Raw genomic sequence first — 27,832 nt, 5'->3', positions numbered from 1 at the left:
AGGTGTGAGCTGGCATTCTGCCACTCTTCAGGTTGTATTGTACCAGACAGCCAGTCTGTACCACCTCCGGAAGCTGTGGTGTAGGGGTGTGTAGGGGTGCACTGTGGCATCTACATCCGGGACAGGCCACACACACACACCCACACACCCACACCCACACACACACACACACACACACACACACACACACACACACACACACACACACACACACACACACACACACACACTGACACACACACACACACACACACACACACACACACACACACACACACACACACACACACACACACACACACACACACACACACACACACACACACACACACACACACACACACACACACACACACACACACCATTAGAACAACAGCTGTAATGTGACCCTTGATAAGGTCGGAGGATGTTTGAATCAAAATGGATGGCTGCTAGATATCATCTCTTTCAACAATAGATCGTCAGAATCAACCACAAGTCATGACTGAAGGTACTTATGATAGAGACTGGAGACAGAAGCCTCTTTTAGTCTGCTGGCCTGTTCTAAGGTTACTTTAATTGGTTCCTGCCAGTATCATTGTCTCTTGCGAGGGAATAGTCTTCTGTTATTATGTCCATTAAAGTGCCTAGTTTAGAATACACTGAGGACAGTAATGACTACTAGTGAAATCAGTGAGAAACAGAATCTCTTATGTTTAAGTTGAAACTGATTTGTTCCCACTAGCGTTAAGTGTCTTGTGACAACAGTATGCTGGATGGAAGTGCCTCAGTTGATTTAAGAAGAACTTCTAGTTGAATATGTGCTGTTCCTGTATCTCTCACCACAGCTCAGCACCAGGAGGTCTAGAATCTAGACAGACATACTTTTGGTGTTTAGACGTCCCACATAGTTTAGGAGTGACAGTCGGTCAGACACCCTCTCCATTGAGACATTAAAACAACACAGACCTCCCTGATGGCACACGAGATTTATCATCCTATATGCTTACCCCTCCCAGCCCCTCCTCCTCTCTAACTCCTCCTCCCCAGCCCCTCCTCCTCCCCAACTCCTCCTCCTACCCTCACTCCCAAAGCTGACCTGGCCTGTTTATCTGCCTTTTATCCGTCTTCCTCTGCTCCTTCAAATTTAGACAGCATATCCCACCTCCCTCACTCCCTCCCATATCCCATCTACCTCTTCCCTCCCACTGGACCCCAAAGTTGGGCTTTATCGCCCACCCTCCTGCCCACCCCTCTCTCCCTCTTTCTCCTTCCCTAAATCTCTCCATCTCTCTCCCCCTCTCCATCCATCCCATCTCATCCCTCCATCTCTTTGGCTCTCCTCTCTTTCATCCTAGTTCATGGGTAAATGTCAGATCTCTTCATTAGCATCTGATACATATCAATGTGTTCCCCCAAAGGTCACCACTTAGCTTGACATCACAGCAATAAAGTCCCTGAGGCTGATATCTGCTCAATATTCAGGAGCTTTGAATGAGAATGTAGTCTGCCCAACAAACATATTTCCACTTTCTATTTTGTTCTTTGTTCGTCTCTGCCTGTATCAGTGGCTAGTTTCCTGTCTCTGTTATATTAAGTTTGTAACCATGTAGTTTCAATTCTTTTTCCACATCCCCCTCTTTCCTCTATTCTCTCTCTCTCTCTCTCTCTCTCTCTCTCTCTCTCTCTCTGTCTGTCTGTCTGTGCCTCCCTTTGTAAGCTAGCGTGTTTGTGTGTGTCTGCGTGTGTGTGTGTGTGTGTGTGCCAGCAGCTGTTGTTCCTGAGCTGCACCTGTTTTTGTCTCATCATGGTAGTGTTGACGGACGCCAGGTCTTACAAAGACCCACCCTGACACTGGCAGCCTGACCCACTCCACCACCACACACACACACACACACACACACACACACACACACACACACACACACACACACACACACACACACACACACACACACACACACACACACACACACACACACACACACACACACACACTGGGAGCCCACATAGCCCACCAGGCTTCTTATGCACTCAGCTATTCCAAATATGAGCGTGCCCAGTGAAAAGAGCCGGCTGGTTGATATGCAGTACAGGATACTACAGTTGACACTAGTGCTACTAATATTGTTCCACAGGCATTGTTGTGGTACATTTTCTACAAATAGTAGAATAATGATAGATAAATAGTTGAGTTCTTTTCAGAGTGAATCCCCATCTCTATGGAGGTTTGACTGTTTACTGTGTCAGTGTAAATGTCACGGGGAACACTGCCACACCCCTGTCATAGACATCCCATAATGATGACCCCCATGGGTCAGTAACACCATCACCATGGCGATAGTTTCCATCACAACAACAGAGCGTGGCGATCATTGTATATGGTCCTGCTGCCTTGTGAAATCATTTCTCCTGCACTAGAATATATACTGCCTGAGGTTGAGGTGCTGACATTTCAATGTGATTTGTGTGTGTGCATGTGTGTGTGTACACGTGTGTGAGTGTGTGTCTCAAGGATGTGTGTGTGTGTGTGTGCGTGTGTCTCAATGATGTGTGTGTGCGCAAGTGTGTGTGTGTGAGTGTGTGTCTCAATGATGTGTGTGTGTGTCATTGAGGCTGTGAGACAGTGTTTGTTTTGCCTACCCAACGGCAAAGCACAACACAACTAATCCTGTTAGTGTCAAGGATTGACTGACACGCATACACGCACAAACACACACACACACACACACACACACACACACACACACACACACACACACACACACACACACACACACACACACACACACACACACACACACACACACACACACACACACACACACACACACACACACACACACACATACATCAGCGACACAAAATCTCAATTGAATGAATTTTAAATTCAGGATGTAACACAAGAAAATTGCAAAAAAGTAAAGTGAAGACACTGTTTGGATGAAGTGGGACAGACAGTAATGCCACATTAACGGTTATCAGTGAGTAGGTCCATTTTGGAGCCAATGAGAGAGAGAGGCCTTATGAATAGTGACTGAGAAACACATGCAGGCACACTCATACACACGTTCACACATAGGGAGAGATAGTAGAGACAGGATGCCCTGTGGGTGTTCACATGCTGTTTGAGAGAGAGGGATGAAAGCAGGAAAGTCCGAGCAGTAGGCAGGCAGGGGAATGAAAAACTCAGTTTGATGTCCAGAATACGACAGTAGGTATGGAGACAACAAGGGAGAGAGAGAAAAATAAAAAGAAACAAGAGAAGAAAAGAAAGGGTTGAGGAGGGGATCCTGCTGGTTCCTTTCATAATGAGGGGCTCCCGCTCCTGCTGTGTGTGTGTGTGCGGTGTTTGTGCGTGTGTGTTGGTGTGTGTGCGCGTGTGTGTGTGCATGTGTGTGCGTAAGCCAGTGCTATGTTAGAAGGATTTAGTCAGATGTACTCCCATTAACTGTTTAACACAGTATGTATGAGGGACTGTACCATGGAAAGCTTAAAACACTAAGCTCAATTGAGCTCCTGTACCATTGTGCAGTATTTAACTAGGGGATTTGTTTTATCAATGTGACTTCCAGTATGGGCCTATGTCTTTGTGGAAGCTCTACTCTAGTTGTTCTAGCGCCACTCGTGTAGCTTATGTTGCGCATCAATACTGCATGCTTAGTGTGTGTGTGTGTGTGTGTGTGTGTGTGTGTGTGTGTGTGTGTGTGTGTGTGTGTGTGTGTGTGTGTGTGTGTGTGTGTGTGTGTGTGTGTGTGTGTGTGTGTGTGTGTGTGTGTGTGTGTGTGCTCCATGTCAGTCAGTGTGTCTGTGGGCCACAGTCGGAGCGTCTAGTTCCCATCTGTCCACCCCCCCACACACACACCACACACACACTTTCTCTTTGTTTTCTGTAAATCGGATTATCTTCCCCACGTCAGTTAATGGGACCCCCATGCAGCTACCCCTCCCACTTCCCCTCCCACATACACACCCCACCCACTCACACAGACAGACCCCACTCCCCTCGCACACACACTAAAAAACACCCACCCACCCACCCACACACACACACACACACGCACGCACGCACGCACACACACACACACACACACACACACACACACACACACACACACACACACACACACACACACACACACACACACACACACACACACACTCTTTTGAGCTCCTGCTGTGGGATCAGATTGGTTCATGGAGTAACTAATTACTCCATAATTGCCCCTCTCTGTCTGCCCAGCTGCCTCATGGGTAAAACACAAGGGTTAAGCTACATTGATCAGACCGGACTGTATTTGGCCTGGCAGAGAGAGAGAATCCACTGGGTACAGATGTCAGTTCAACAATCTAGTTTTGATTTACATTTGGTTGAGTTATCAACTAACATGAATTCAATGTGAAATCAACAACAAATGTCACCCTGTCATTGGATTTAGGTGAAAAGTTGAAAAAAAGAAAAAGATCCCTTATATCAATGACTTTTTGCAAATACAATCAGTTTTCCACGTTGATTCAAAGTCATCAAATATATATATATATTTTTGTTGTTGTTGCTAAAACGAAGTGTAAACAATGTTCAACCAGTTTTTTCCCAGTGGGAAGGAGAGGTAATAGGGATGGAGGGACTTGGGGGTGGGGTTGGAGAAGGCCATAAAGACAGAGAGTAAAGAGAGAAGCGAGACAGGAGAGAGGAAGACACCGCCAGACATGCTGGCTAGGTGTGACAGTCCCAAGCCCACATAGACACTACCTGTGGATTCTTCCCATGACAATCAATCCCACTCTTCTAGACACTAATAGCTACTGAAGAGCATAGCGTAAGGGTTCCTGACGTATCTACTTCATGTGCTCATTCATTCTCTCTCGCTTCTTCGGGAGCATTGTTGGTGTTGGCTCATACATAGCGTTATTTTAGTCTACTTCTCCCTTCAAACCCTTGTCATAGCATGAAACCAGGGTTGCCAAATAAGTTTTTGTCTACTTCTACACTCTTCAGCCAACAACATACCACTTTAGACAGGGTCACGCTTCCCAGTTAGACATGCAGAGAGAGAGGGAGAGAGAGAGAGAGGGAGGGAGGGGAGTGAGAGAGAGAGAAAGAGAAAGACGGGAGCGAGAGAGAGGGAAGGAGAGAGGGAGGTAGGGGAGCGAGAGAGAGGGAGGTAGGGGAGCAAGAGAGATGGAGGGATTGACCACTGACCTCTATCTGCAGTGTGTGTGTCACATTGGGTCTTGGTGACTGACCCTGGAGGAATCTCTCACACACACTGCAACGTAACTCTCTCCCTCTCTCTCTCTCTCTCTCTCTCTCTCTCTCTCTCTCTCTCTCTCTCTCTCTCTCTCTCTCTCTCTCTCTCTCTCTCTCTCTCTCTCTATATCTCTCTTCTCTCTCTCTCTCTCTCTCTCTCTCTCTCTCTCTCTCTCTCTCTCTCTCTCTCTCTCTCTCTCTCTCTCTATATATATATATATATATATATCTCTCTTTCTCTCTCTTTCTCTCTCTCTCTCTCTCTCTCACACACACACACACAATGTTTTTTTTCTTTATGTTATGTCGTATTTGTGCATTTCTGAGCGATATTCTATCCATTCCAGGGGTTATTTCAAGTTCTGGGTGTATTTTCCTTTAATTTAAACCTCTCTCTGTCTCTCTAAAACACCAACACCATCCTTTCATCCCCATCTCTCTCCTTATTACCACTACCAAACAGGAGCCATATTCCCAACACTCCACCCACACACCCAACTAGCTTTTCCCACAGGCTAATTCTTATATGAATTGAAAATAGTATGCCCAAATCTGGTCCTGTCCAAGTTCACTGCACACTACACTACATCAGCAGTGTTCCTGCATTATTTATCTCTCTAGTGTATTCTCTCTTTCCACACACACACACACACACACACACACACACACACACACACACACACACACACACACACACACACACACACACACACACACACACACACACACACACACACACACACACACACACACACACACACACACACACACACACACACACACACATTGTCGGTGATCAGGCCTACCACTGTTGTGTCGTCTGCAAACTTAATGATGGTGTTGGAGTCGTGCCTGGCCATGCAGTTGTGGGTGAACAGGGAGTACAGGAGGGGACTGAGCACGCACCCCTGGGGAGCTCCAGTGTTGAGGATCAGCATGGCAGATGTGTTGCTACCTACCCTCACCACCTGGGGGCAGCCCGTAAGGAAGTCCAAGATCCAGTTGCAGAGGGAGGTGTTTAGTCCCAGGATCCTTAGCTTAGTGATGAGCTTTGAGGGTACTATGGTGTTGAACGCTGAGCTGTAGTCAATGACTAGCATTCTCACATAAGTGTTTGTTTTGTCCAGGTGGGATAGGGCAGTGTGGAGTACAATAGAGATTGCGTCATCTGTGGATCTATCGGGGCGGTATGCAAATTGGAGTTGGTCTAGGGTTTCTGGGATAATAATGTTGATGTGAGCCTTGACCAGCCTTCCAAAGCACTTCATGGCTACGGACGTGAGTGCTACGGGACTGTAGTCATTTAGGCAGGTTGCCTTTGTGTTCTTGGGCACAGGGACTATGGTGGTCTGCTTGAAACATGTTGGCATTACAGACTCAATCAGGGACATGTTGAAAATGTAAGTGAAGACACTTGCCAGTTGGTCAGCACATGCCCGGAGCACACGTCCTGGTAATCCGTCTGGCCCCGCAGCCATGTGTATGTTGACCTGTTTAAAGGTCTTACTCACGTCAGCTACGGAGAGTGTGATCACACAGTCGTCTGGAACAGCCGATGCTCTCATGCATGCCTCAGTGTTGCTTGCCTCGAAGCGGGCATAGAAGTGATTTAGCTCGTCTGGTAGGCTCGTATCACTGGGCAGCTTGCGGCTGTGCTTCCCTTTGTAGTCTGTAATAGTTTGCAAGCCCTGCCACATAAGACGAGTGTCGGAGCCGGTGTAGTATTATTCAATCTTAGCCCTGTATTGACGCTTTGCCTGTTTGATGGTTCGTCGGAGGGCATAGCAGGATTTCTTGTAAGCTTCCGGGTTAGAGTCCCGCACCTTGAAAGTGGCAGCTCTACCCTTTAGCTCAGTGCGAATGTTGCCTGTAATCCATGGCTTCTGGTTGGGGTATGTACTTACAGTCACTGTGGGGACGACGTCCTCGGCGCACTTATTGATAAAGCCAGTGACTGATGTGGTGTATTCCTCAATGCCATCGGAAGAATCTCGGAACATGTTCCAGTCTGTGCTAGTAAAACAGTTTTGTTGTTTAGCATCTCCTTCATCTGACCACTTTTTAATAGACCGAGTCACTGGTGCTTCCTGCTTTCATTTTTGGTTGTAAGCAGGAATCAGGAGGATAGAGTTGTGGTCGGATTTACCAAATGGAGGGCGAGGGAGAGCTTTGTATGTGTCTCTGTGTGTGGAGTACAGGTGATCTAGAATGTTTTACCCCTCTGGTTGCACATTTAACATGTTGATAGAAATTTGGTAGAACTTATTTAAGTTTCCCTGCATTAAAGTCTCCGGCCACTAGGAGCGCCGCCTCTGGGTGAGTGGTTTCCTGTTTGCTTATTTCCTTATACAGTTGACTGAGTGCGGTCTTAGTGCCAGCATCTGTCTGTGGTGGTAAATAAACAGCCACGAAAAGTATAGCTGAAAACTCTCTAGGCAAGTAGTGTGGCCTGCAATTTATCACAATGTACTCTACTTCAGGCGAGCAAAATCTAGAGACTTCCTTAGATTTCGTGCACCAGCTGTTGTTTACAAATATGCACAGACCGCCCCCCCTCGTCTTACCGGAGTGTGCTGTTCTATCTTGCCGGTGCAGCGTCATTCAATCACGACGCCGTGAAACATAGGATATAACAGTTTTTGATGTCCTGTTGGTAGGATATTCGTGATCGTACCTCATCTAAGTGTGTACATGTACATATTACCTCAATTACCTTGACTAACCTGTAACCCCGCACGTTGACTCTGTACAGGTTTATTTAGTAAATACTTAAACACTTACTTTTCTTAAAAATGCATTGTTGGTTAAGGGCTTGTAAGTAAGCATTTTACTGTAAGGTCTGTTGTCTGTTGTATTCGGCGCATGTGACAAATACAATTTGATTTGATTTGATGACATGATATTTTGCAGTCATGTGTGTAAGTGTATCCAGTAAAGATCTCCCCTGGCCTATTATGTAAGGCTGTCAGTGTGTGTATGTCTTCTACATAGTATGGAATACTACAGCGTAGGGTCAACTGTACCATACTGAACAGGCCTGATCCTGTTAGCACACAGTCTACATGTCATTAGAAATAGTAGCAGATTCATTGTAGTGATACTTGTCACTTTAGCTAGTGACCACAACATCATACACAGCTATGAAGGCCAAGGCCTAATTGTATATGGAGATTTTTATTAGACACAAACGGCACTGAATGAATTGCAAAATGGATATGAATGTAGCCTCTTCTATTGTATTCTGATCTCCCACACTACTGTTACTGCCTGCTGGGGAGCAGAGTGGAGAATGGTAGCAGTGAGAGACCTCCCCACTGTTACTGCCTGCTGGGGAGCAGAGTGGAGAATGGTAGCAGTGAGAGATCTCCCCACTGTTACTGCCTGCTGGGGAGCAGAGTGGAGAATGGTAGCAGTGAGAGACCTCCCCACTTTTACTGCCTGCTGGGGAGCAGAGTGGAGAATGGTAGCAGGGAGAGACCTCCCCACTTTTACTGCCTGCTGGGGAGCAGAGTGGAGAATGGTAGCAGGGAGAGACCTCCCCACTTTTACTGCCTGCTGGGGAGCAGAGTGGAGAATGGTAGCAGGGAGAGACCTCCCCACTTTTACTGCCTGCTGGGGAGCAGAGTGGAGAATGGTAGCAGGGAGAGACCTCCCCACTTTTACTGCCTGCTGGGGAGCAGAGTGGAGAATGGTAGCAGGGAAAGACCTCCCCACTGTTACTGCCTGCTGGGGAGCAGAGTGGAGAATGGTAGCAGTGAGAGACCTCCCCACTTTTACTGCCTGCTGGGGAGCATAGTGGAGAATGGTAGCAGGGAGAGACCTCCCCACTTTTACTGCCTGCTGGGGAGCAGAGTGGAGAATGGTAGCAGGGAGAGACCTCCCCACTTTTACTGCCTGCTGGGGAGCAGAGTGGAGAATGGTAGCAGTGAGAGACCTCCCCACTGTTACTGCCTGCTGGGGAGCAGAGTGGAGAATGGTAGCAGTGAGAGATCTCCCCACTGTTACTGCCTGCTGGGGAGCAGAGTGGAGAATGGTAGCAGTGAGAGACCTCCCCACTTTTACTGCCTGCTGGGGAGCAGAGTGGAGAATGGTAGCAGGGAGAGACCTCCCCACTTTTACTGCCTGCTGGGGAGCAGAGTGGAGAATGGTAGCAGGGAGAGACCTCCCCACTTTTACTGCCTGCTGGGGAGCAGAGTGGAGAATGGTAGCAGGGAGAGACCTCCCCACTGTTACTGCCTGCTGGGGAGCAGAGTGGAGAATGGTAGCAGTGAGAGACCTCCCCACTTTTACTGCCTGCTGGGGAGCATAGTGGAGAATGGTAGCAGGGAGAGACCTCCCCACTTTTACTGCCTGCTGGGGAGCAGAGTGGAGAATGGTAGCAGGGAGAGACCTCCCCACTTTTACTGCCTGCTGGGGAGCAGAGTGGAGAATGGTAGCAGGGAGAGACCTCCCCACTTTTACTGCCTGCTGGGGAGCAGAGTGGAGAATGGTAGCAGGGAGAGACCTCCCCACTGTTACTGCCTGCTGGGGAGCAGAGTGGAGAATGGTAGCAGGGAGAGACCTCCCCACTTTTACTGCCTGCTGGGGAGCATAGTGGAGAATGGTAGCAGGGAGAGACCTCCCCACTTTTACTGCCTGCTGGGGAGCAGAGTGGAGAATGGTAGCAGGGAGAGACCACCCCACTGTTACTGCCTGCTGGGGAGCAGAGTGGAGAATGGTAGCAGTGAGAGATCTCCCCACTGTTACTGCCTGCTGTGGAGCAGAGTGGAGAATGGTAGCAGTGAGAGACCACCCCACTGTTACTGCCTGCTGGGGAGCAGAGTGGAGAATGGTAGGAGTGAGAGACCACCCCACTGTTACTGCCTGCTGGGGAGCAGAGTGGAGAATGGTAGCAGTGAGAGATCTCCCCACTGTTACTGCCTGCTGTGGAGCAGAGTGGAGAATGGTAGCAGTGAGAGATCTCCCCACTGTTACTGCCTGCTGTGGAGCAGAGTGGAGAATGGTAGCAGTGAGAGATCTCCCCACTGTTACTGCCTGCTGGAGAGCAGAGTGGAGAATGGTAGCAGTGAGAGATCTCCCCACTGTTACTGCCTGCTGGGGAGCAGAGTGGAGAATGGTAGCAGTGAGAGATCTCCCCACTGTTACTGCCTGCTGGAGAGCAGAGTGGAGAATGGTAGCAGTGAGAGATCTCCCCACTGTTACTGCCTGCTGTGGAGCAGAGTGGAGAATGGTAGCAGTGAGAGATCTCCCCACTGTTACTGCCTGCTGGGGAGCAGAGTGGAGAATGGTAGCAGTGAGAGATCTCCCCACTGTTACTGCCTGCTGGGGAGCAGAGTGGAGAATGGTAGCAGGGAGAGGGGTGAGACCTCCCCACTGTCACTATCCCCCCAGGAACCATTCTCTGTCCATCTACCTCTCTCTCTCTCTCTCTCTCTCTCTCTCTCTCTCTCTCTCTCTCTCTCTCTCTCTCTCTCTCCCCTCCTCTCATTGATATCTAAGACACTGTGTGCATCCTAATGTTCCAGTTGAATGTAGTCTCCACTGAGCTGCCAGCCAGAAAGGACACTCTGTTCTTTCTGACTGAGTGTCCTTCTATATTCTACCCATTGTGTTCTACTCTGTCCTCAATAAACCGTCTGTCAGGCTGTTTGTTCATTACTATGAAAATGGCCAATCTTCATTTCATACACGACAGTACAGTGGTTTTCATACATTTTCTCTCAGTGTGTGATTTTGTGTCTCAGTGAGTGATTTTGTGTCTCTCAGTGAGTATAAGGTGTGTTTGGGGTTAGTCACAGACTGCTGCCTCTTGCTGTTGTCTGTCTATTGGTTTATCTGTGTGTGTTATCTGTCTGGGGCATCACAGCAAAAGGTGTGCTCCAGCACTGATAAAGACCTGCCTAGGCGTCACTCAGCTGTCTTAGCTTTTTTACCTTTCTTTTGAAACAATCAGAAGCTCGGGGCTTTATGCAAACACACACACACGCACACACACACATCTGTAGGCTTCATTTAATTACAGGAGCTGGTAGGTTCAGTTAAAGGATGGACAATCTGGACTCAACTCCACAGCTGGAATCCACACCCATCTATTTACCTGCCTCCATCCTTGTGTGTGTGTGTGTGTTTATGTTTATGTTTATTACGTAACATGCCACACACATCTTTGGTATGGAGCGTTGAACAGTGTGTGGCATGTGTGTGTAACGTTACACCCTTGCCTTTTCCATCAGCAAACATTCTCTGATCTTATCTTATGCTGTTCTTTGAACTTTCCAATTTTGTTTTAGACTCGTTTTTATATAATAATAGGTGTTTGTCATAAAAACGTGTGTATTTAAACTCAACATAATAATGTGAAAGTGGCTCAATAACTAATCATCACCTCCCTCTCTCCCCCTCTCTTTCCCTCTCCCTCTCCCTCTATCTCTCTCTGCAGTGTGCTGGGCTGTCGTGACAGTGACAGTGACTCCCAAGGTGGAGGTGATCAAGGGAGAGTCAGCCATTCTGCCCTGCATCTTCAAAATCCCTCGCTCCCCAAACAACATTGTAGAGTGGTTCATTGTAAGTCTCCTACTACTTTACTCCTGGCTTCCCACATTTAAAAAACACTACAGTTTACTATATAATACTACAGTGCTTACTATAGAATTCAGTAGTAAACTGTAGTATACTGTAGAATACTAAATACCCAAATCAAATCAAATTGTATTTGTCACATGCGCCAAATATAACAGGTATAGACTTACTATGAAATGCTTGCTTACAAGCCCTCAACCAACAATGCAGTTCAATAAATAAAGTTAAGAAAATATTGACTAAATAAACTAAAGTAACAAATAAAATAAAATAAAAAGTAACACAATAAAATTACATAACAATAACGAGGCTATATACAGGGGGTGTAAAGGCAGTCAATGTTGTTCTCCTCCTCAAACGAGGAGGAGCATGGATAGGACCAAGATGCGGATTGAGGGAAATAAGCCATCTTTTAATGAAAACAGCAAACAAGACACTACAAAACAACAAACGTGACTAACCTTCAACCGTCCATGTGTGGACACAGGAACAAACACCCACCAAAAACCCCAGTGAAACCCTGTCTGCCTTAGTATGACTCTCAATTAGAGACAAACGATACACACCTGTCTCTAATTGAGAATCACACCAGGCCGAACACAAAAACCAACCTAGAAATACAAAACATAGACTACCCACCCAACACTCACGCCCTGACCAATAAAGACATACAAAACAAGAGAAAACAGGTCAGGAACGTGACAGAACCCCCCCCTTAAGGTGCGAACTCCGGGCGCACCAGCACAAAGTCTAGGGAAGGGTCTGGGTGGGCGTCTCTCCACGGTGGTGGCTCAGGCTGAGGGCGAGGTCCCCACCCCACCATAATCAATCCCCGCTTCTTTATCCCCCTCCCAATGACCACCCTCCCACTAACACCACCTAAATGAAGGGGCAGCACCGGGATAAGGGGCAGCACCGGGATAAGGGGCAGCACCGGGATAAGGGGCAGCACCGGGCTGAGGGACTCCGGCAGGTCCGGGCTGAGGGACTCCGGCAGGTCCGGGCTGAGGGACTCCGGCAGGTCCGGGCTGAGGGACTCCGGCAGGTCCGGGCTGAGGGACTCCGGCAGGTCCGGGCTGAGGGACTCCGGCAGGTCCGGGCTGAGGGACTCCGGCAGGTCCGGCTGGACGGCTCTGGCAGGTCCTGGCTGGACGGCTCTGGCAGGTCCTGGCTGGACGGCTCTGGCAGGTCCTGGCTGGACGGCTCTGGCAGGTCCTGGCTGGACGGCTCTGGCAGGTCATGGCAGGACGGCTCTGGCAGGTCATGGCAGGACGGCTCTGGCTGGTCATGGCAGGACGGCTCTGGCTGGTCATGGCAGGACGGCTCTGGCTGACTGAGACGCACTATAGGCCTGGTGCGTGGTACCGGAACTGGAGGTACCGGGCTGAGGGCACGCACCTCAGGGCGAGTGCGGGGAACAGGAACTGGGCACACTGGACTCTCGTGGCGCACTCTAGGCCTGGTGCGTGGTACCGGAACTGGAGGTACCGGGCTGGAGACACGCACCATAGGGAGAGTGCGTGGAAGAGGAACAGGGCTCTGGAGATGCACTGGAAGCCTGGTGCGTGGTGTAGGCACTGGTGGTACTGAGCTGGGGTGGGAAGGTGGCGCCGGATATACCGGACCGTGAAGGAGGACACGTGCTCTTGAGCACCGAGCCTCCCCAACCTTACCAGGTTGAATGGTCCCCGTAGCCCTGCCAGTGCGGCGAGGTGGAATAGCCCGCACTGGGCTATGCAGGCGAACCGGGGACACCACCTGTAAGGCTGGTACCATGTACGCCGGCCCGAGGAGACGTACTGGAGACCAGATACGTTGGGCCGGCTTCATGGCACTCGGCTCGATGCCCAACCTAGCCCTCCCAGTGCGGCAAGGTGGAATAGCCCGCACTGGGCTAAGCACGCGTACTGGGGACACCGTGCGCTTTACCGCATAACACGGTGTCTGACCAGTACGACGCCCTCTTACTCCACGGCAAGCCCGGGGAGTTGGCTCAGGTATCCAACCCGGCTTCGCCACACTCCCCTTTAGCCCCCCCCCCAAGAAATTTTTGGGTGAGCCTCTCGGGCTTCCAGCCTCTCCTATGTGCTGCCTCCTCATACCAGCGCTCCTGGGCTGTGGCTGCCTTCCTCTCCTCCCGAGAGCGGCGATTCTCTCCAACCCTTCCCCAGGGTCCCTTTCCGTCCATGATCTCCCAAGACCATTCCTCCTGTGTCCAGTGCTTTAGTTCCTTTTCTCTCTCCTCAATCCGCTTGGTCCTGTTATGGTGGGTGTTTCTGTAAAGGCAGTCAATGTTGTTCTCCTCCTCAAACGAGGAGGAGCATGGATAGGACCAAGATGCGGATTGAGGGAAATAAGCCATCTTTTAATGAAAACAGCAAACAAGACACTACAAAACAACAAACGTGACTAACCTTCAACCGTCCATGTGTGGACACAGGAACAAACACCCACCAAAAACCCCAGTGAAACCCTGGCTGCCTTAGTATGACTCTCAATTAGAGACAAACGATACACACCTGTCTCTAATTGAGAATCACACCAGGCCGAACACAAAAACCAACCTAGAAATACAAAACATAGACTACCCACCCAACACTCACGCCCTGACCAATAAAGACATACAAAACAAGAGAAAACAGGTCAGGAACGTGACAGGGGGTACCTGTACCAAGTCAATGTGCGGGGTTAGTACAGGTTAGTCGAGGTCATTTGTACATGTAGGTAGGGGTAATGTGATACACTGTAGTATCCCTTGATAATTTATAGTACTTACTATAGATGTTGTACTATACTGTAGAATACTATAGTAAATACTACAGTATTATCTGCAAAGAAGCACTGTAGTAAATACTACAGTAATATCCACAAAAACACTACAGTAAATACTACAGTATTTAATTTCCATATACCCTGCCCATTCCCCTCCACATATCCCAATTTGTGCCACCCTTAATTGAGAAACCTACATGCCAAGTATGGACCGTAGTTTTGTGTTCCATGCAAAGAGAAAGCCTCCACTTCTATGTCAAAGATAATAAAACTAAAACGCTATAATAAACACCACAGTAATGTCCGTAAAAACACTACAGTAAATACTACAGTATACTACAATCTGCAAAACACTACATTAATTACTATAGTATATACTACAGTTTTATTTTACTACAGTATTTATACTATAGCAAAAACACTATACTGTAGGGAATGCTACATTAAATACTGCAAAAACACTGCAGTGAATACTATAGTATTTATACAGTATTTTTTGTTGTATTTTTTCATGTGGAGTTGGTGCACTTTGGCCTAATATCTTTTGACTCCCTGTATTCAGCAGAACCACTGAAAAACGTTTCCCTCATCAATCTACACACAATAACCCATAATGACAAAGCGAAAACTGTTTTTTAGACATTTTTGCTAATTTGCTAAAAAACTAAAATAACTTATTTGCCTAAGTATTCAGACTCTTTGCTATGAGACTCCAAATTTTGCTCAGGTGCATTCTGTTTCCATTGATAATCCTTGAGATGTTTCTACAACTTGATTGGAGTCCACGTGTGGTAAATTCAAGTGATTGGACATGATGTAACGGCGTTCCTCTCTCTCTTCATAAGAAGAGGTGGAGTAGTGATCGAGCCAAGGCGCAGCGGGTTGTGAATACATGATGATTTATTAAATAAACAAAACAGACAAAGACGAAAACGAACTATACTTGATATAACTAACAAAATAACAAAACGATGTAGACAGACCTGAACAAACGAACTTACAAATACACGAAGCACGCTGACACAGGAACAGACTACATAAACGCACAAACAAACCGAAACATTCCCGTATGGTGTAACATCGACACAGACACAGGAGACAATCACCCAACAAACAAACAGTGAGAACACCCTACCTAAATATGACTCTTAATTAGAGGAGAATGCAAAACACCTGCCTCTAATTAAGAGCCATACCAGGCAACCAAAACCAACATAGAAACAGATAACATAGACTGCCCACCCAAAACACATGCCCTGACCTAAACACATACAAAAAACAACATAAAACAGGTCAGGACCGTTACACATGATTTGGAAAGACACACACCTGTCTATGTAAGGTTCCACAGTTGACAGTGCATATCAGAGCAAAAACCAAGCCATGAGGTCGAAGGAATTGTCCGTAGAGCTCCGAGGCAGGATTTTGTAAAGTCATAGACCTGGGGAAGTGTACCAAAAATGTTCTGCAGCATTGAAGGTCCCCAAGAACACAGTGGCCTCCATCATTCTTAAATGGAAGAATTTTGGAACCACCAAGAACCTTCCTACAGCTGGCCGCCCAGCCAAACTGAGCAATCTGGGGAGAAGGGCCTTGGTCAGGGAGGTGACGAAGAACCCGATGATCACTCTGACAGAGCTCCAGAGTTTCTCTGTGGAGATGGGAGAACCTTCCAGAAGAACAACCATCTCTGCAGCACTCCACCAATCAGGACTTTATGGTAGAGTGGCCAGATGGAAGCCACTCTGCTTTGAGTTTGCCAAAGGGCACCTAAAGAACTCTAAGACCATGAGAAACAAGATTCTCTGGTCTGATGAAACCAAGAAGTGTGAAGTGTGGTGGTGGCAGCATCATGCCTTTGGGACTGAGAGACTAGTCAGGATCAAGGGAAAGATGAACGGAGCAAAGTACAAAGATATCCTTGATTAAAACCTCAGACTGGGGCGAAGGTTCACCTTCCAACAGGACAATGACCCTAAGCCCACAGTCAAGACATTGCAGGAGTGGTTTCGTGTCACAACTTCCGCCGAAGTTGGTGCCTCTCCTTGTTCGGGTGGCGGTCGGCGTTGCCGGTCTACTAGCCATCGCGATCCACTTTGCTTTTTCCTTTGGTTTTGTCTTTGTTTTCACTCACCTGTTTTCCATTTCACAATGATTTGTTCCTGTATTTAAACCCTCTGTTTCCCCCATTGTGTTGTGCGGGATTATTACCTGTTCAGTTAGGTTTATTTTGATGGCTGGTTTTTTGACGGGTGCCCGTGCGCTATCTTTACCGTCTTGTTTTGGTCAAGTGTAATTGTTACCTTGTGCCTTGTTGAGTAAAGTACGTTACTCACTCATTCTGCTCTCCTGCGCCTGACTTTATGCACCAGCTACACTCACCTTCTGACATTTCGAGTCAAGTCTCTGAATGTCTTTGAGTGGCCCAGCCAGAGCCCGGACTTGAACCCGATCAAACATCTCTGGAGAGACCTGAAAATAGCTGTGCAGCGACGCTCCCCATCCAACCTGACAGAACTTGAGAGGATCTACAGAGAAGAATGGGAGAAACTCCCCATGTAATCGCTGCCAAAGGTGCTTCCACAAAGTACTGAGTAAACGGTCTGAATAATTGTAAATGTGATGTTTCAGGTTTTTTTTGTTAATACATTTGCAAAAAATTCAAAAAATCTGTTTTTGCTTTTTCGTTATGGGTTATTGTGTGTAGATTGATGAGGGGGAAAAACTATTAAATCCATTTTAGAATAAGGCTGTAAGGTAACAAAATGCGGAAAAGGGTCAAGTGGTCTGAATACTTTCTGAAGGCGCTGTACATATCTCTGTGAAGTGTCTCTGTTGTTTATTGAACTTGTGAAAAACATTTCCTCTCTGGCCATCTACCACTTCCCCTCTCTCCTCTTCCCCTCTCTCCACCCTGATTGTCTTTCATCTTATTTCTCTACTTCACTCTCTCTCTAATCTCCCTCCTCTCTCTCCCTCCCCTCTCTCTTTCCCTCTCCTTCCTCTCCCCCTCTCCCCCTCTCTCCTCTTCCCCTCACCAGGAGGAGGGTGGCACCAGGAAGCGTGTTGCGTTCCGCTCCGTGTCCGGCGGCGAGGGGAAGACTGATGAGGGGACACGTCTGTCCGACAGAGTGACCATGGGAAAGGACTTCTCTCTGACCATCTCCCCCGTGGCGGTGGAGGACCAGCTGCCCTTCTACTGCCAGGTCACTGCTGGCCCTGCTGGAGTCGGAGAGGCCATCACACAGCTCAAAGTCTTCTGTGAGTTACTGACCACTGACCTTTAGAGTGACCCTACTGTGACCTTTAGAGTGATCCTACTGTGACCTTTAGTAACTGATGCGGTCTTCGCTGTATGGGATGCCGGCTGGATTTTGACTGTCGGGATGAGAGTGTGTGTGTTGTGTGTGCTGGAGGAGAGTGTGTATGTTGTGTGTGATTGTGAGTGTGAGCATCTAAATCAACGATTAACGTACAAACTTAGTTAATGAACAATATTATTTTTGCATTGCAGAGTGTAGTCAATAATAAGCATTATACATGAACTAAATAGTGAGTAGAACAACGTAAAATGATTGAGATAATAAATGGTTGTGAAAGTAAGACTCTTTCTTGCACCTTAACATCATCTTTGTAAGAAAGCTATGTCTAATAAGCTGCCCAGAGGTCAATTAGTCCTATGAACATCACACTTGACACAATTTGTTAATAGTTCAATTGCATCTGTCATGTCTAATAGATGTCATCTTAATGACCGTCCAGAATTCTCCTGATTTATCACCATGGCGATGAGAGCTGACCCCAGACCAGGTCGTTGTGTCCTTGTCACCCTCTGCAACCCCAACATATTAGCAATCATATTCCTAGTGTTAAAATACACCAGGAAGTAAAATGTTTGGGGTTGGCCCAATATCAATAAATATCATTATTTTGGGTTGGGCCAATGGGGGTAGAGGGTGAATGGTGTTGGTTAGAGAATTGAGTGACACTTCAATAACCATTTAAGTTCTGTTTAAAAGGCTCTGTAAGTCATTCATTAACATGCATGTGCCCTATAGACATTCAAGTCTGAAGGAATTACTTAGGATGTAAATGGCTATTAGTTCACACATTGTTAAGTAGATGTCATATGTGCCATTATTATTATTATTATTATTATTATTATTTAACCTTTATTTAACTAGGCAAGTCAGTTAAGAACAAATTCTTATTTATACTGATGGCCTACACCGGCCAAACCTGGACGACGCTGGGCCAATTGTGTGCCGCCCAATGGGACTCTCAATCACGGCCGGTTGTGATACAGCCTGGATTATAAAGAGTACCTTAATGGAGCACTGATACAATTAATTAGGACAAGTCAAATACCTGACTATAGACTTTAACAGGCCACTCAGAACTGTTCCCTAAAGTACTGTATCTCCTCTTTGTCTGCCTTCCTCTCCCAACTGAATAGGAGCAGTTTTTAATGACTCCCTACAAGGGCTGAGGGATAGCCTGAGTGTTCTGAAACAATGGGCTTCCCAGGGGAGGTTTACACTACAGCAGCAGGTATAATGGTCTGAGCAGAAAGGGAAACAGTGATACACTCACTGACACCATACATCCTGCCTCCATTTCCCTCAGCTGTGTGTGTGTGTGTGTGTGTGTGTGTGTGTGTGTGTGTGTGTGTGTGTGTGTGTGTGTGTGTGTGTGTGTGTGTGTGTGTGTGTGTGTGTGTGTGTGTGTGTGTGTGTGTGTGTGTGTGTGTGTGTGTGTGTGTGTGTGTGTGCACATGTGTGTATGTGTCTGTACGTGCATCCATGCATGCTACTTCCCTCTCTATGGCGTCTTTCATTTCCATGTGGAAACTGACACCCATGTTAAACAATGTGTTACATTTCTGCCAGTTCTAGTCAGCAAACAGACACCTGGAAGAACAATGAGGAGCAAGACAGAGTAGAGAGAGTAATATAGAAAGAGAGGAGTGAAGGGAGAGGAATTAGGGAGAGTTAGGGAGGTGAGAGAGAGAAAGATGGAGGGAGCAAAGAGAGAGAGAACGATAGAGGGAGGAGAGAGAGAGAAAGAGGGAGGAGAGAGAGAGGGAGAAGAGAGAGAAATATGAAGGGAGGTGAGAGAGAGAAAGATAGAGGGAGGAGAGCGAGAGGGATGAGAGAGAGAGAGAAAGAAATATAGAGGGAGGTGAGAAAAATAGAGGGAGGTGAGAGAGAGAAAGATAGAGGGAGGAGAGAGAAAGATAGAGGGATGAGAGAGAGAGAAAGAAATATAGAGGGAGGTGAGAAAAATAGAGGGAGGTGAGATTGAGGGAGAGAAAGATAGAGGGAGGAGAGAGAGAGAAAGATAGAGGGAGGAGAGAGAGAGAAAGATAGAGGGAGGTGAGAGAGCGAGGGAGAAGAGATAGAAATATAGAGAGAAGGATAGAGGGAGGAGAGAGAGAGAAAGATAGAGGGAGGAGAGAGAGAGGGAGAAGAGATATAAATATATAGAGGGAGGAGAGAGAGAGAAAGATAGAGGGAGGAGAGAGAGAGAGAAAGAGATAGAAGGAGAAGAGAGAGAAATAGAGAGAAAGATAGACGGATGAGAGAGAGAGAAAGATAGAGGGAGGAGAGAGAGATAGATAGAGAGATAGATAGAGGGAGGAGAGAGATAGACAGAGATAGAGAGAGAGAGAAAGATAGAGGGAGGAGAGAGAGAGAGATAGATAGATAGAGGGAGGGGAGAGAGAGAGATAGAGGGAGAAGAGAGAGAGAAAGAAAAATGGAGGTGAGAGAGAGAGAGATAGAGGGAGAAGAGAGAGAAATATAAAGAGAAAGATAGAGGGAGAAGAGAGAGAGAAAGATAAAGGGAGGTGAGAGAGGGAAAGATAGAGGGAGGAGAGAGATAGAGGGAGAAGAGAGAGAGAAAGATAAAGGGAGGTGAGATAGAGATAGGAAGATCACACCAATGTTATTAAATGTCTGCTGTTTATTTTTATAGTCAGACGGCAGCTGTGGTCTCGCTGCGATACCATGACCTTGCATGTGAATGAGCGAGGGAGTGAGAGATACATAGATGACGGAGAGATAGAAACAGAGGGAACATACAGCACTGTGTGAGAGAGAGAATGAGGAGTGTGTCTCTTGTCTGTGACCCGTATCAGCCCACAGCAACCGAGGTCACAGTGGAATAATCCACACAGGGATGTTTACCATTGCCCTAATCGGAGGTGTGTGTGGTTGTGTGTGTGTGTGTGTGTGTGTGTGTGGTTGTGTGTGTGTGTGTGTGTGTGTGTGTGTGTGTGTGTGTGTGTGTGTGTGTGTGTGTGTGTGTGTGTGTGTACGTGCATTTATGTGCATGCACTGCATATGTGTGTGTGTGTCTGTTACAGTAAATAAATGGCACTTGTCTCTCTCAGGGTGACGTGAGCTTGGCACCTCGAGCTCACCCTGTCTGTGTCAAGGCCCTGAGTGTTTCCGTCCTGTGATTGGTTCAGGAAGGGGGTAGCAAAGTATTTCCAGTCAACCAAATACATGTGTATACCTAGAAATGCCTGTCTGACTGCACTGGAACTATATATATACTGTATATATACTGTGCATATATTCATGGAAACATCTATGCTATGTAAAGCTCTGATCTGAGAATATAACTCCCTCTTCCTCAGTCGCTCCAGAGATGCCAGAGGTCACTGGATCCAACCAGGCCCTATCTGTTGGTGACTCCTCCACACAGGTTGGTTTCAACTATTTGTCCTGTAAACTTCCATTGTCCTCCAATGTTCTTCCATTGTCCTCTAATGTTCTTCCATTGTCCTCCAATGTTCCTCCATTGTCCTCCAATGTCATTCCATTGTCCTCCAATGTTCTTCCATTGTCCTCTAATGTTATTCCATTGTCCTCCAATGTTATTCCATTGTCCTCTAATGTTATTCCATTGTCCTCTAATGTTATTCCATTGTCCTCCAATGTTCTTCCATTGTCCTCCAATGTTCTTCCATTGTCCTCCAATGTTCCTCCATTGTCCTCCAATGTTCTTCCATTGTCCTCTAATGTTATTCCATTGTCCTCCAATGTTCTTCCATTGTCCTCTAATGCTATTCCATTGTCCTCTAATGTTATTCCATTGTCCTCCAATGTTATTCCATTGTCCTCCAATGTTATTCCATTGTCCTCTAATGTTATTCCATTGTCCTCCAATGTTCTTCCATTGTCCTCCAATGTTCTTCCATTGTCCTCCAATGTTCTTCCATTGTCCTCTAATGTTATTCCCCTGTCCTCTAATGTTCTTCCATTGTCCTCTAATGTTCTTCCGTTGTCCTCTAATGTTCTTCCGTTGTCCTCTAATGTTCTTCCATTGTCCTCTAATGTTCTTCCGTTGTCCTTGTGTGTGTGTGTGTGTGTCAGGTGGGCCAGTGTGTGAGCCATAACGGTCACCCCCAGCCCAGGATCATCTGGTTCCAGGACTCCAAGCCTCTGCCTGAGGTCAAGGACAACAAAGAGAGTGAGTATACACTACCTCTACTTACTACTACTACTACTACTACTACACTGTAAACAAAAATATGCTAGTTGTTTCAACTAATTATTATTAAGTAACTGGTTCGACAGACTTTTTTTTTGTTTACTCAACTTTTCAGTCTAAAATATAATTGTTGACCCAAACTTAGCACCAATGTGAGAAAACGTAGGCAAAAACTTTGTCAACTTAAAATGATGTGTTTTCTCAACTTGTTTGGTGTGTTGATTCAACTAGAACTGGTTCTCTGTTCATCTTACCTAAAAAGTACCAGTTACACACACCGTGCTTTTAACATGTTTTCAATTTACATATTTGACACATGTTGACATGATTACATTATGCATGTTCATGTATACAGTAATTATTATTCAATTTCCTTACCTGGGATTTGACCTCACAACCTCTTGGTTCAGGGCATTCCGATCTTCCTGCTGCGCCACCATGTAAAACAAAACCCAGCTATGGGACCTGTTACTTATTAATAATTAGTTGAAACAGCTAGATTTTTTTTACAGTGTCCTACAACCACCTGCCACTACAGTCTTACTACAGTCGGCCTCCGCACAGCACCCTGGCCTGAACTTTAGTGACTGTCACTAGCTGGCTACCTCCTGGTTACTCTACCCTGCACCTTAGAGGCTGCTGCGCTATGTACATAGACATGGAACCACTGGTCACTTTAATAATGTTTACATACTATTTTACCCACTTCATAATAATGTTTACATACTATTTTACCCACTTCATAATAATGTTTACATGCTATTTTACCCACTTCATAATAATGTTTACATACTATTTTACCCACTTCATAATAATGTTTACATACTATTTTACCCACTTCATAATAATGTTTACATACTATTTTTAACACTTCATAATAATGTTTACATACTATTTTACCCACTTCATAATAATGTTTACATGCTATTTTACCCACTTCATAATAATGTTAACATACTATTTTACCCACTTCATAATAGTGTTTACATACTATTTTACCCACTTCATAATAATGTTTACATACTATTTTACCCACTTCATAATTGTCACGATCGTCTTCTTGAGACAGATTGGACCAAGGCGCAGCGTGTGCAAAATACATCTTCTTTTATTGAGAAGAGAGAGAAAACACAAAACGAACACTATATACAAACTAACAAAACAACAAACGACCGTGAAGCTAAATAACGTAAGTGCACAGACAAGCAACAAACGTTCAACATAGACAACTACCCACAAAAGCCTACTGCCTATGGCTGCCTTAAATATGGCTCCCAATCAGAGACAATGAATGACAGCTGTCTCTGATTGAGACCCAATCTAGGCAGCCATAGACATAACTAGACAACCTCACTCTTCTCTACCCCATACACATACAACACCCCTAGACTAGACAAAACACACAAGACAACCCACCCCAACTCACGCCCTGACCAACTAAATAAACAGAAAAAGGAACAATAGGTCAGGAACGTGACATAACCCCCCCCTTAAGGTGCGAACTCCGGGCGCACCAGCATAAAGTCTAGGGGAGGGTCTGGGTGGGCGTCTGTCCACGGTGGCGGCTATGGCGCTGGTCGTGGTCCCCACCCAACCATAGTCACTACCCGCTTTCGTAGCCTCCTCCAAATGGCCACCCTCCAAATTAACCCCACTGGACTAAGGGGCAGCACCGGACTAAGGGGCAGCACCGGACTAAGGGGCAGCACCGGACTAAGGGGCAGCACCAGGATAAGGGGCAGCACCAGGATAAGGGGCAGCACCAGGATAAGGGGCAGCACCAGGATAAGGGGCAGCTCCGGACTGAGGGACAGCACCGGACTGGCTGGCGGATCCTGGCTGGCTGGCGGATCCTGGCTGGCTGGCGGATCCTGGCTGGCTGGCAGATCCTGGCTGGCTGACGGATCCTGGCTGGATGACGGATCCTCGCTGACGGCTCTGGCGGATCCTGGCTTGCTGACGGCTCTGGCGGATCCTGGCTCGCTGACGGCTCTGGCGGATCCTGGCTCGCTGACGGCTCTGGCTGGTCATGGCTCGCTGACGGCTCTGGCTGGTCATGGCTCGCTGACGGCTCTGGCTGGTCATGGCTCGCTGACGGCTCTGGCTGGTCATGGCTCGCTGACGGCTCTGGCTGGTCATGGCTCGCTGACGGCTCTGGCTGGTCATGGCTCGCTGACGGCTCTGGCTGGTCATGGCTCGCTGACAGCTCTGGCTGGTCATGGCTCGCTGACGGCTCTGGCTGATCCTGTCTGTCGGAAGGCTCTGGCTGATCCTGTCTGGCGGAAGGCTTTGGCGGCTCCTGTCGGGCGGAAGGCTCTGGCGGCTCCTGTCTGGCGGAAGGCTCTAGCGGCTCCTGTCTGGCGGACGGCTCTGTAGGCTCATGGCAGACGGGCGGCTTTGCAGGCTCATGGCAGACGGGCGGCTTTGCAGGCTCAGTACCGACGGGCGGCTTTGAAGGCTCAATACAGACGGGCAGTTCATGCGGCGCTTGGCAGACGGACAGTTCAGACGGCGTTGGGCAGACGGACAGTTCAGGCGCCGTTGGGCAGACGGGCAGTTCAGGCGCCGCTGGGCAGACGGCAGACTCTGGCCGGCTGAGACGCACTGTAGGCCTGGTGCGTGGTACCGGAACTGAAGGTACTGGGCTAAGGACACGCACCTTCAGGCTAGTGCGGGGAACAACAACAGGGCACACTGGACTCTCGATGCGCACTATAGGCCTGGTGCGTGGTATCGGAACTGGAGGTACCGGGCTGAGGGCACGCACCTCAGGGCGAGTACGGGGAGAAGGGACAGTGCGCACAGGGCTCTGGAGACGCACAGGAGGCTTGGTGCGTGGCGCCGGGACTGGAGGCACTGGGCTGGAGACACACACCATAGGGCTAGTGCGTGGAGGAGGAACAGGGCTCTGGATACGCACTGGAAGCCTGGTGCGTGGTGTAGGCACTGGTGGTACTGGGCTGGAGCGGGGAGGTGGCGCCGGAAATACCGGACCGTGCAGGCGTACTGGCTCCCTTGAGCACTGAGCCTGCCCAACCTTACCTGGTTGTATGCTCCCCGTAGCCCGACCAGTGCGGGGAGGTGGAATAACCCGCACCGGGCTATGTAGGCGAACCGGGGACACCATGCGTAAGGCTGGTGCCATGTAAGCCGGCCCGAGGAGACGCACTGGTGACCAGATATGTAGGGCCGGCTTCATGACATCCGGCTCAATACTCAATCTAGCCCTGCCAGTGCGGGGAGGTGGAATAACCCGCACCGGGCTATGCACACGTACAGGAGACACCGTGCGCTCTACTGCATAACACGGTGTCTGCCCGTACTCTCGCTCTCCACGGTAAGTACAGGGAGTAGGCGCAGGTTTCCTACCTGACTTCGCCACTCTCCCTTTAAGCCCCCCCCCCAAGAAATATTTGGGGTTTACTCACAGGCTTCCTTGCTAGTCGCGTACCCTCATAGCTCCGGTTCCTCTCTCCGGTTGCCTCTGCTCTCCTAATCGCCTCCAGCTGTTCCCATGGGAGGCGATCTCTTCCAGCTCGGATCTCCTCCCATGTGTAGCAACCCTTGCCGTCCAATACATCCTCCCATGTCCACGAGTCCTGGTTACTTTGCCGCTGTTGTTGGTTCCGCTCACGCTGCTTGATCCATGGTTGGTGGGTAGTTCTGTCACGATCGTCTTCTTGAGACAGATTGAACCAAGGCGCAGCGTGTGCAAAATACATCTTCTTTTATTGAGAAGAGAGAGAAAACACAAAACGAACACTATATACAAACTAACAAAACAACAAACGACCATGAAGCTAAATAACGTAAGTGCACAGACAAGCAACAAACGTTCAACATAGACAACTACCCACAAAAGCTTACTGCCTATGGCTGCCTTAAATATGGCTCCCAATAAGAGACAATGAATGACAGCTGTCTCTGACTGAGACCCAATCTAGGCAGCCATAGACATAACTATTTTTATTTTTATTTTACCGTTATTTTACCAGGTAAGTTGACTGAGAATACATTCTCATTTGCAGCAACGACCTGGGGAATAGTTACAGGGGAGAGGAGGGGGATGAATGAGCCAATTGTAAACTGGGGATTATTAGGTGACGATGATGGTTTGAGGGCCAGATTGGGAATTTAGCCAGGACACCGGGGTTAACACCCCTACTCTTACGATAAGTGCCATGGGATCTTTAATGACCTCAGAGAGTCAGGACACCCGTTTAACGTCCCATCCGAAAGACGGCACCCTACACAGGGCAGTGTCCCCAATCACTGCCCTGGGGCATTGGGGTATTTTTATTTTATTTTTTAGACCAGAGGAAAGAGTGCCTCCTACTGGCCCTCCAACACCACTTCCAGCAGCATCTGGTCTCCCATCCAGGGACTGACCAGGACCAATCCTGCTTAGCTTCAGAAGCAAGTCAGCAGTGGTATGCAGGGTGGTATGCTGCTGGCATGTACTCCACGGTGACTAGACAACCTCACTCTTCTCTACCCCATACACATACAACACCCCTAGACTAGACAAAACACACAAAGACAACCCACCCCAACTCACGCCCTGACCAACTAAATAAACAGAAAAAGGAACAATAGGTCAGGAACGTGACAATAATAATGTTTACATGCTATTTTACCCACTTCATAATAATGTTTACATACTATTTTACCCACTTCATAATAATGTTAACATACTATTTTACCCACTTCATAAAAGTGTTTACATACTATTTTACCCACTTCATGTGTATATACTTTATTGTAGTATTCTACAGACATATTACATATTCTGTCCATATACTGTCCATAATGTCTATACATACCGTCGTATATTCTATTCTTCTACTTTTTACATTTGTGTGTATTGTTAGATACTACTGCGCTGTTGGAGCTAGGAACACAAGCATCTCGCTACACCCGCGAAAACATCTGCTAAACACGTTTATGTGACCAATAACATCTGATTAGATTTCTGATTTGATTTACTACTACATTGTACAGTCAGAAGCATCAAGCATAAAATCAAGTCAATTCCTGACAACTGCATATCCCGAGAATTAATTCTGTCTCATTCCAGTCAACCCCTTCTGTTCTCCCTCTCTCACTCCCCCTCCAGAGGTGTACATGGTGCCGTCAGTGGTAAAGGAAGCATCAGGTCTGTTCACCATCACCAGCACCCTGATGATGCAGCCCCAGAAGGCTGACAAGGACAGCGTGTACCACTGCACCGTGGAGTACAGCATGCCCAACGACATGATCAAACAGATCGACTCTGACACCTTCTCCCTCACCCTCAACTGTGAGTGGCTGTCTGTCTGTCTGTATTTGTCTCCTCACTCTCTCTCATTCTTTCTCCCTCCTACTCTCTCTTTTTTTGTCTCTCTGTCTGTCTGCCCTACTCTTTGTTTTTCTCCCTGTGCTCTCTGTCCATCATCCTATTATTGTTGTCAGAAACTGCCGTCCTGAGACCAGCCTGTCATTCATCACCCTTTTCAACTCACCCTCTCCCTCTGCCTTCCTCCCTCTCTCTCTCTCTCCCTCTGCCTCCCTCCCTCCCTCTCGCTCTCCCTCTGCCTCCCGCCCTCTCTTTCTCTCTCTCTCTCTCTCTCTCTCTCTTTCTCTCTCTCTCCCTCCCTCTCCCTCTGCCTCCCTCTCTTTCTCTCTCTCTCTCTCTCCCTCCCTCTCCCTCTGCCTCCCTCCCTCTCTTTCTCTCTCTCTCTCTCTCTCTCTCTCTCTCTCTCTCTCTCTCTC

The 27,832-nt window shown here is 47.6% G+C and overlaps 1 protein-coding gene across 2 annotated transcripts in view; it reads left to right on the top strand.

The window, feature by feature from the left end:
• LOC129844704 (basal cell adhesion molecule-like) overlaps positions 1–27,832 on the top strand; it is a 68,867-nt gene that overhangs the window by 27,022 nt on the left and 14,013 nt on the right. For both annotated transcript variants that reach the window (XM_055912752.1, XM_055912751.1), the window contains exons 2-6: positions 11,670–11,794; positions 17,623–17,842; positions 21,225–21,292; positions 21,964–22,060; positions 27,198–27,380. In XM_055912752.1, the coding sequence (XP_055768727.1) occupies positions 11,670–11,794; positions 17,623–17,842; positions 21,225–21,292; positions 21,964–22,060; positions 27,198–27,380 (693 nt within the window). The remainder of the gene's footprint in view (positions 1–11,669; positions 11,795–17,622; positions 17,843–21,224; positions 21,293–21,963; positions 22,061–27,197; positions 27,381–27,832) is intronic.

This window comes from Salvelinus fontinalis, unplaced genomic scaffold, assembly GCF_029448725.1.
Source record: "Salvelinus fontinalis isolate EN_2023a unplaced genomic scaffold, ASM2944872v1 scaffold_0204, whole genome shotgun sequence".
NCBI classification, from domain to species: Eukaryota; Metazoa; Chordata; class Actinopteri; order Salmoniformes; family Salmonidae; genus Salvelinus; species Salvelinus fontinalis.
The sequence above is the reverse complement of the archived record's forward strand: the minus strand, read 5'-3'. Positions and strand labels throughout refer to the sequence as shown.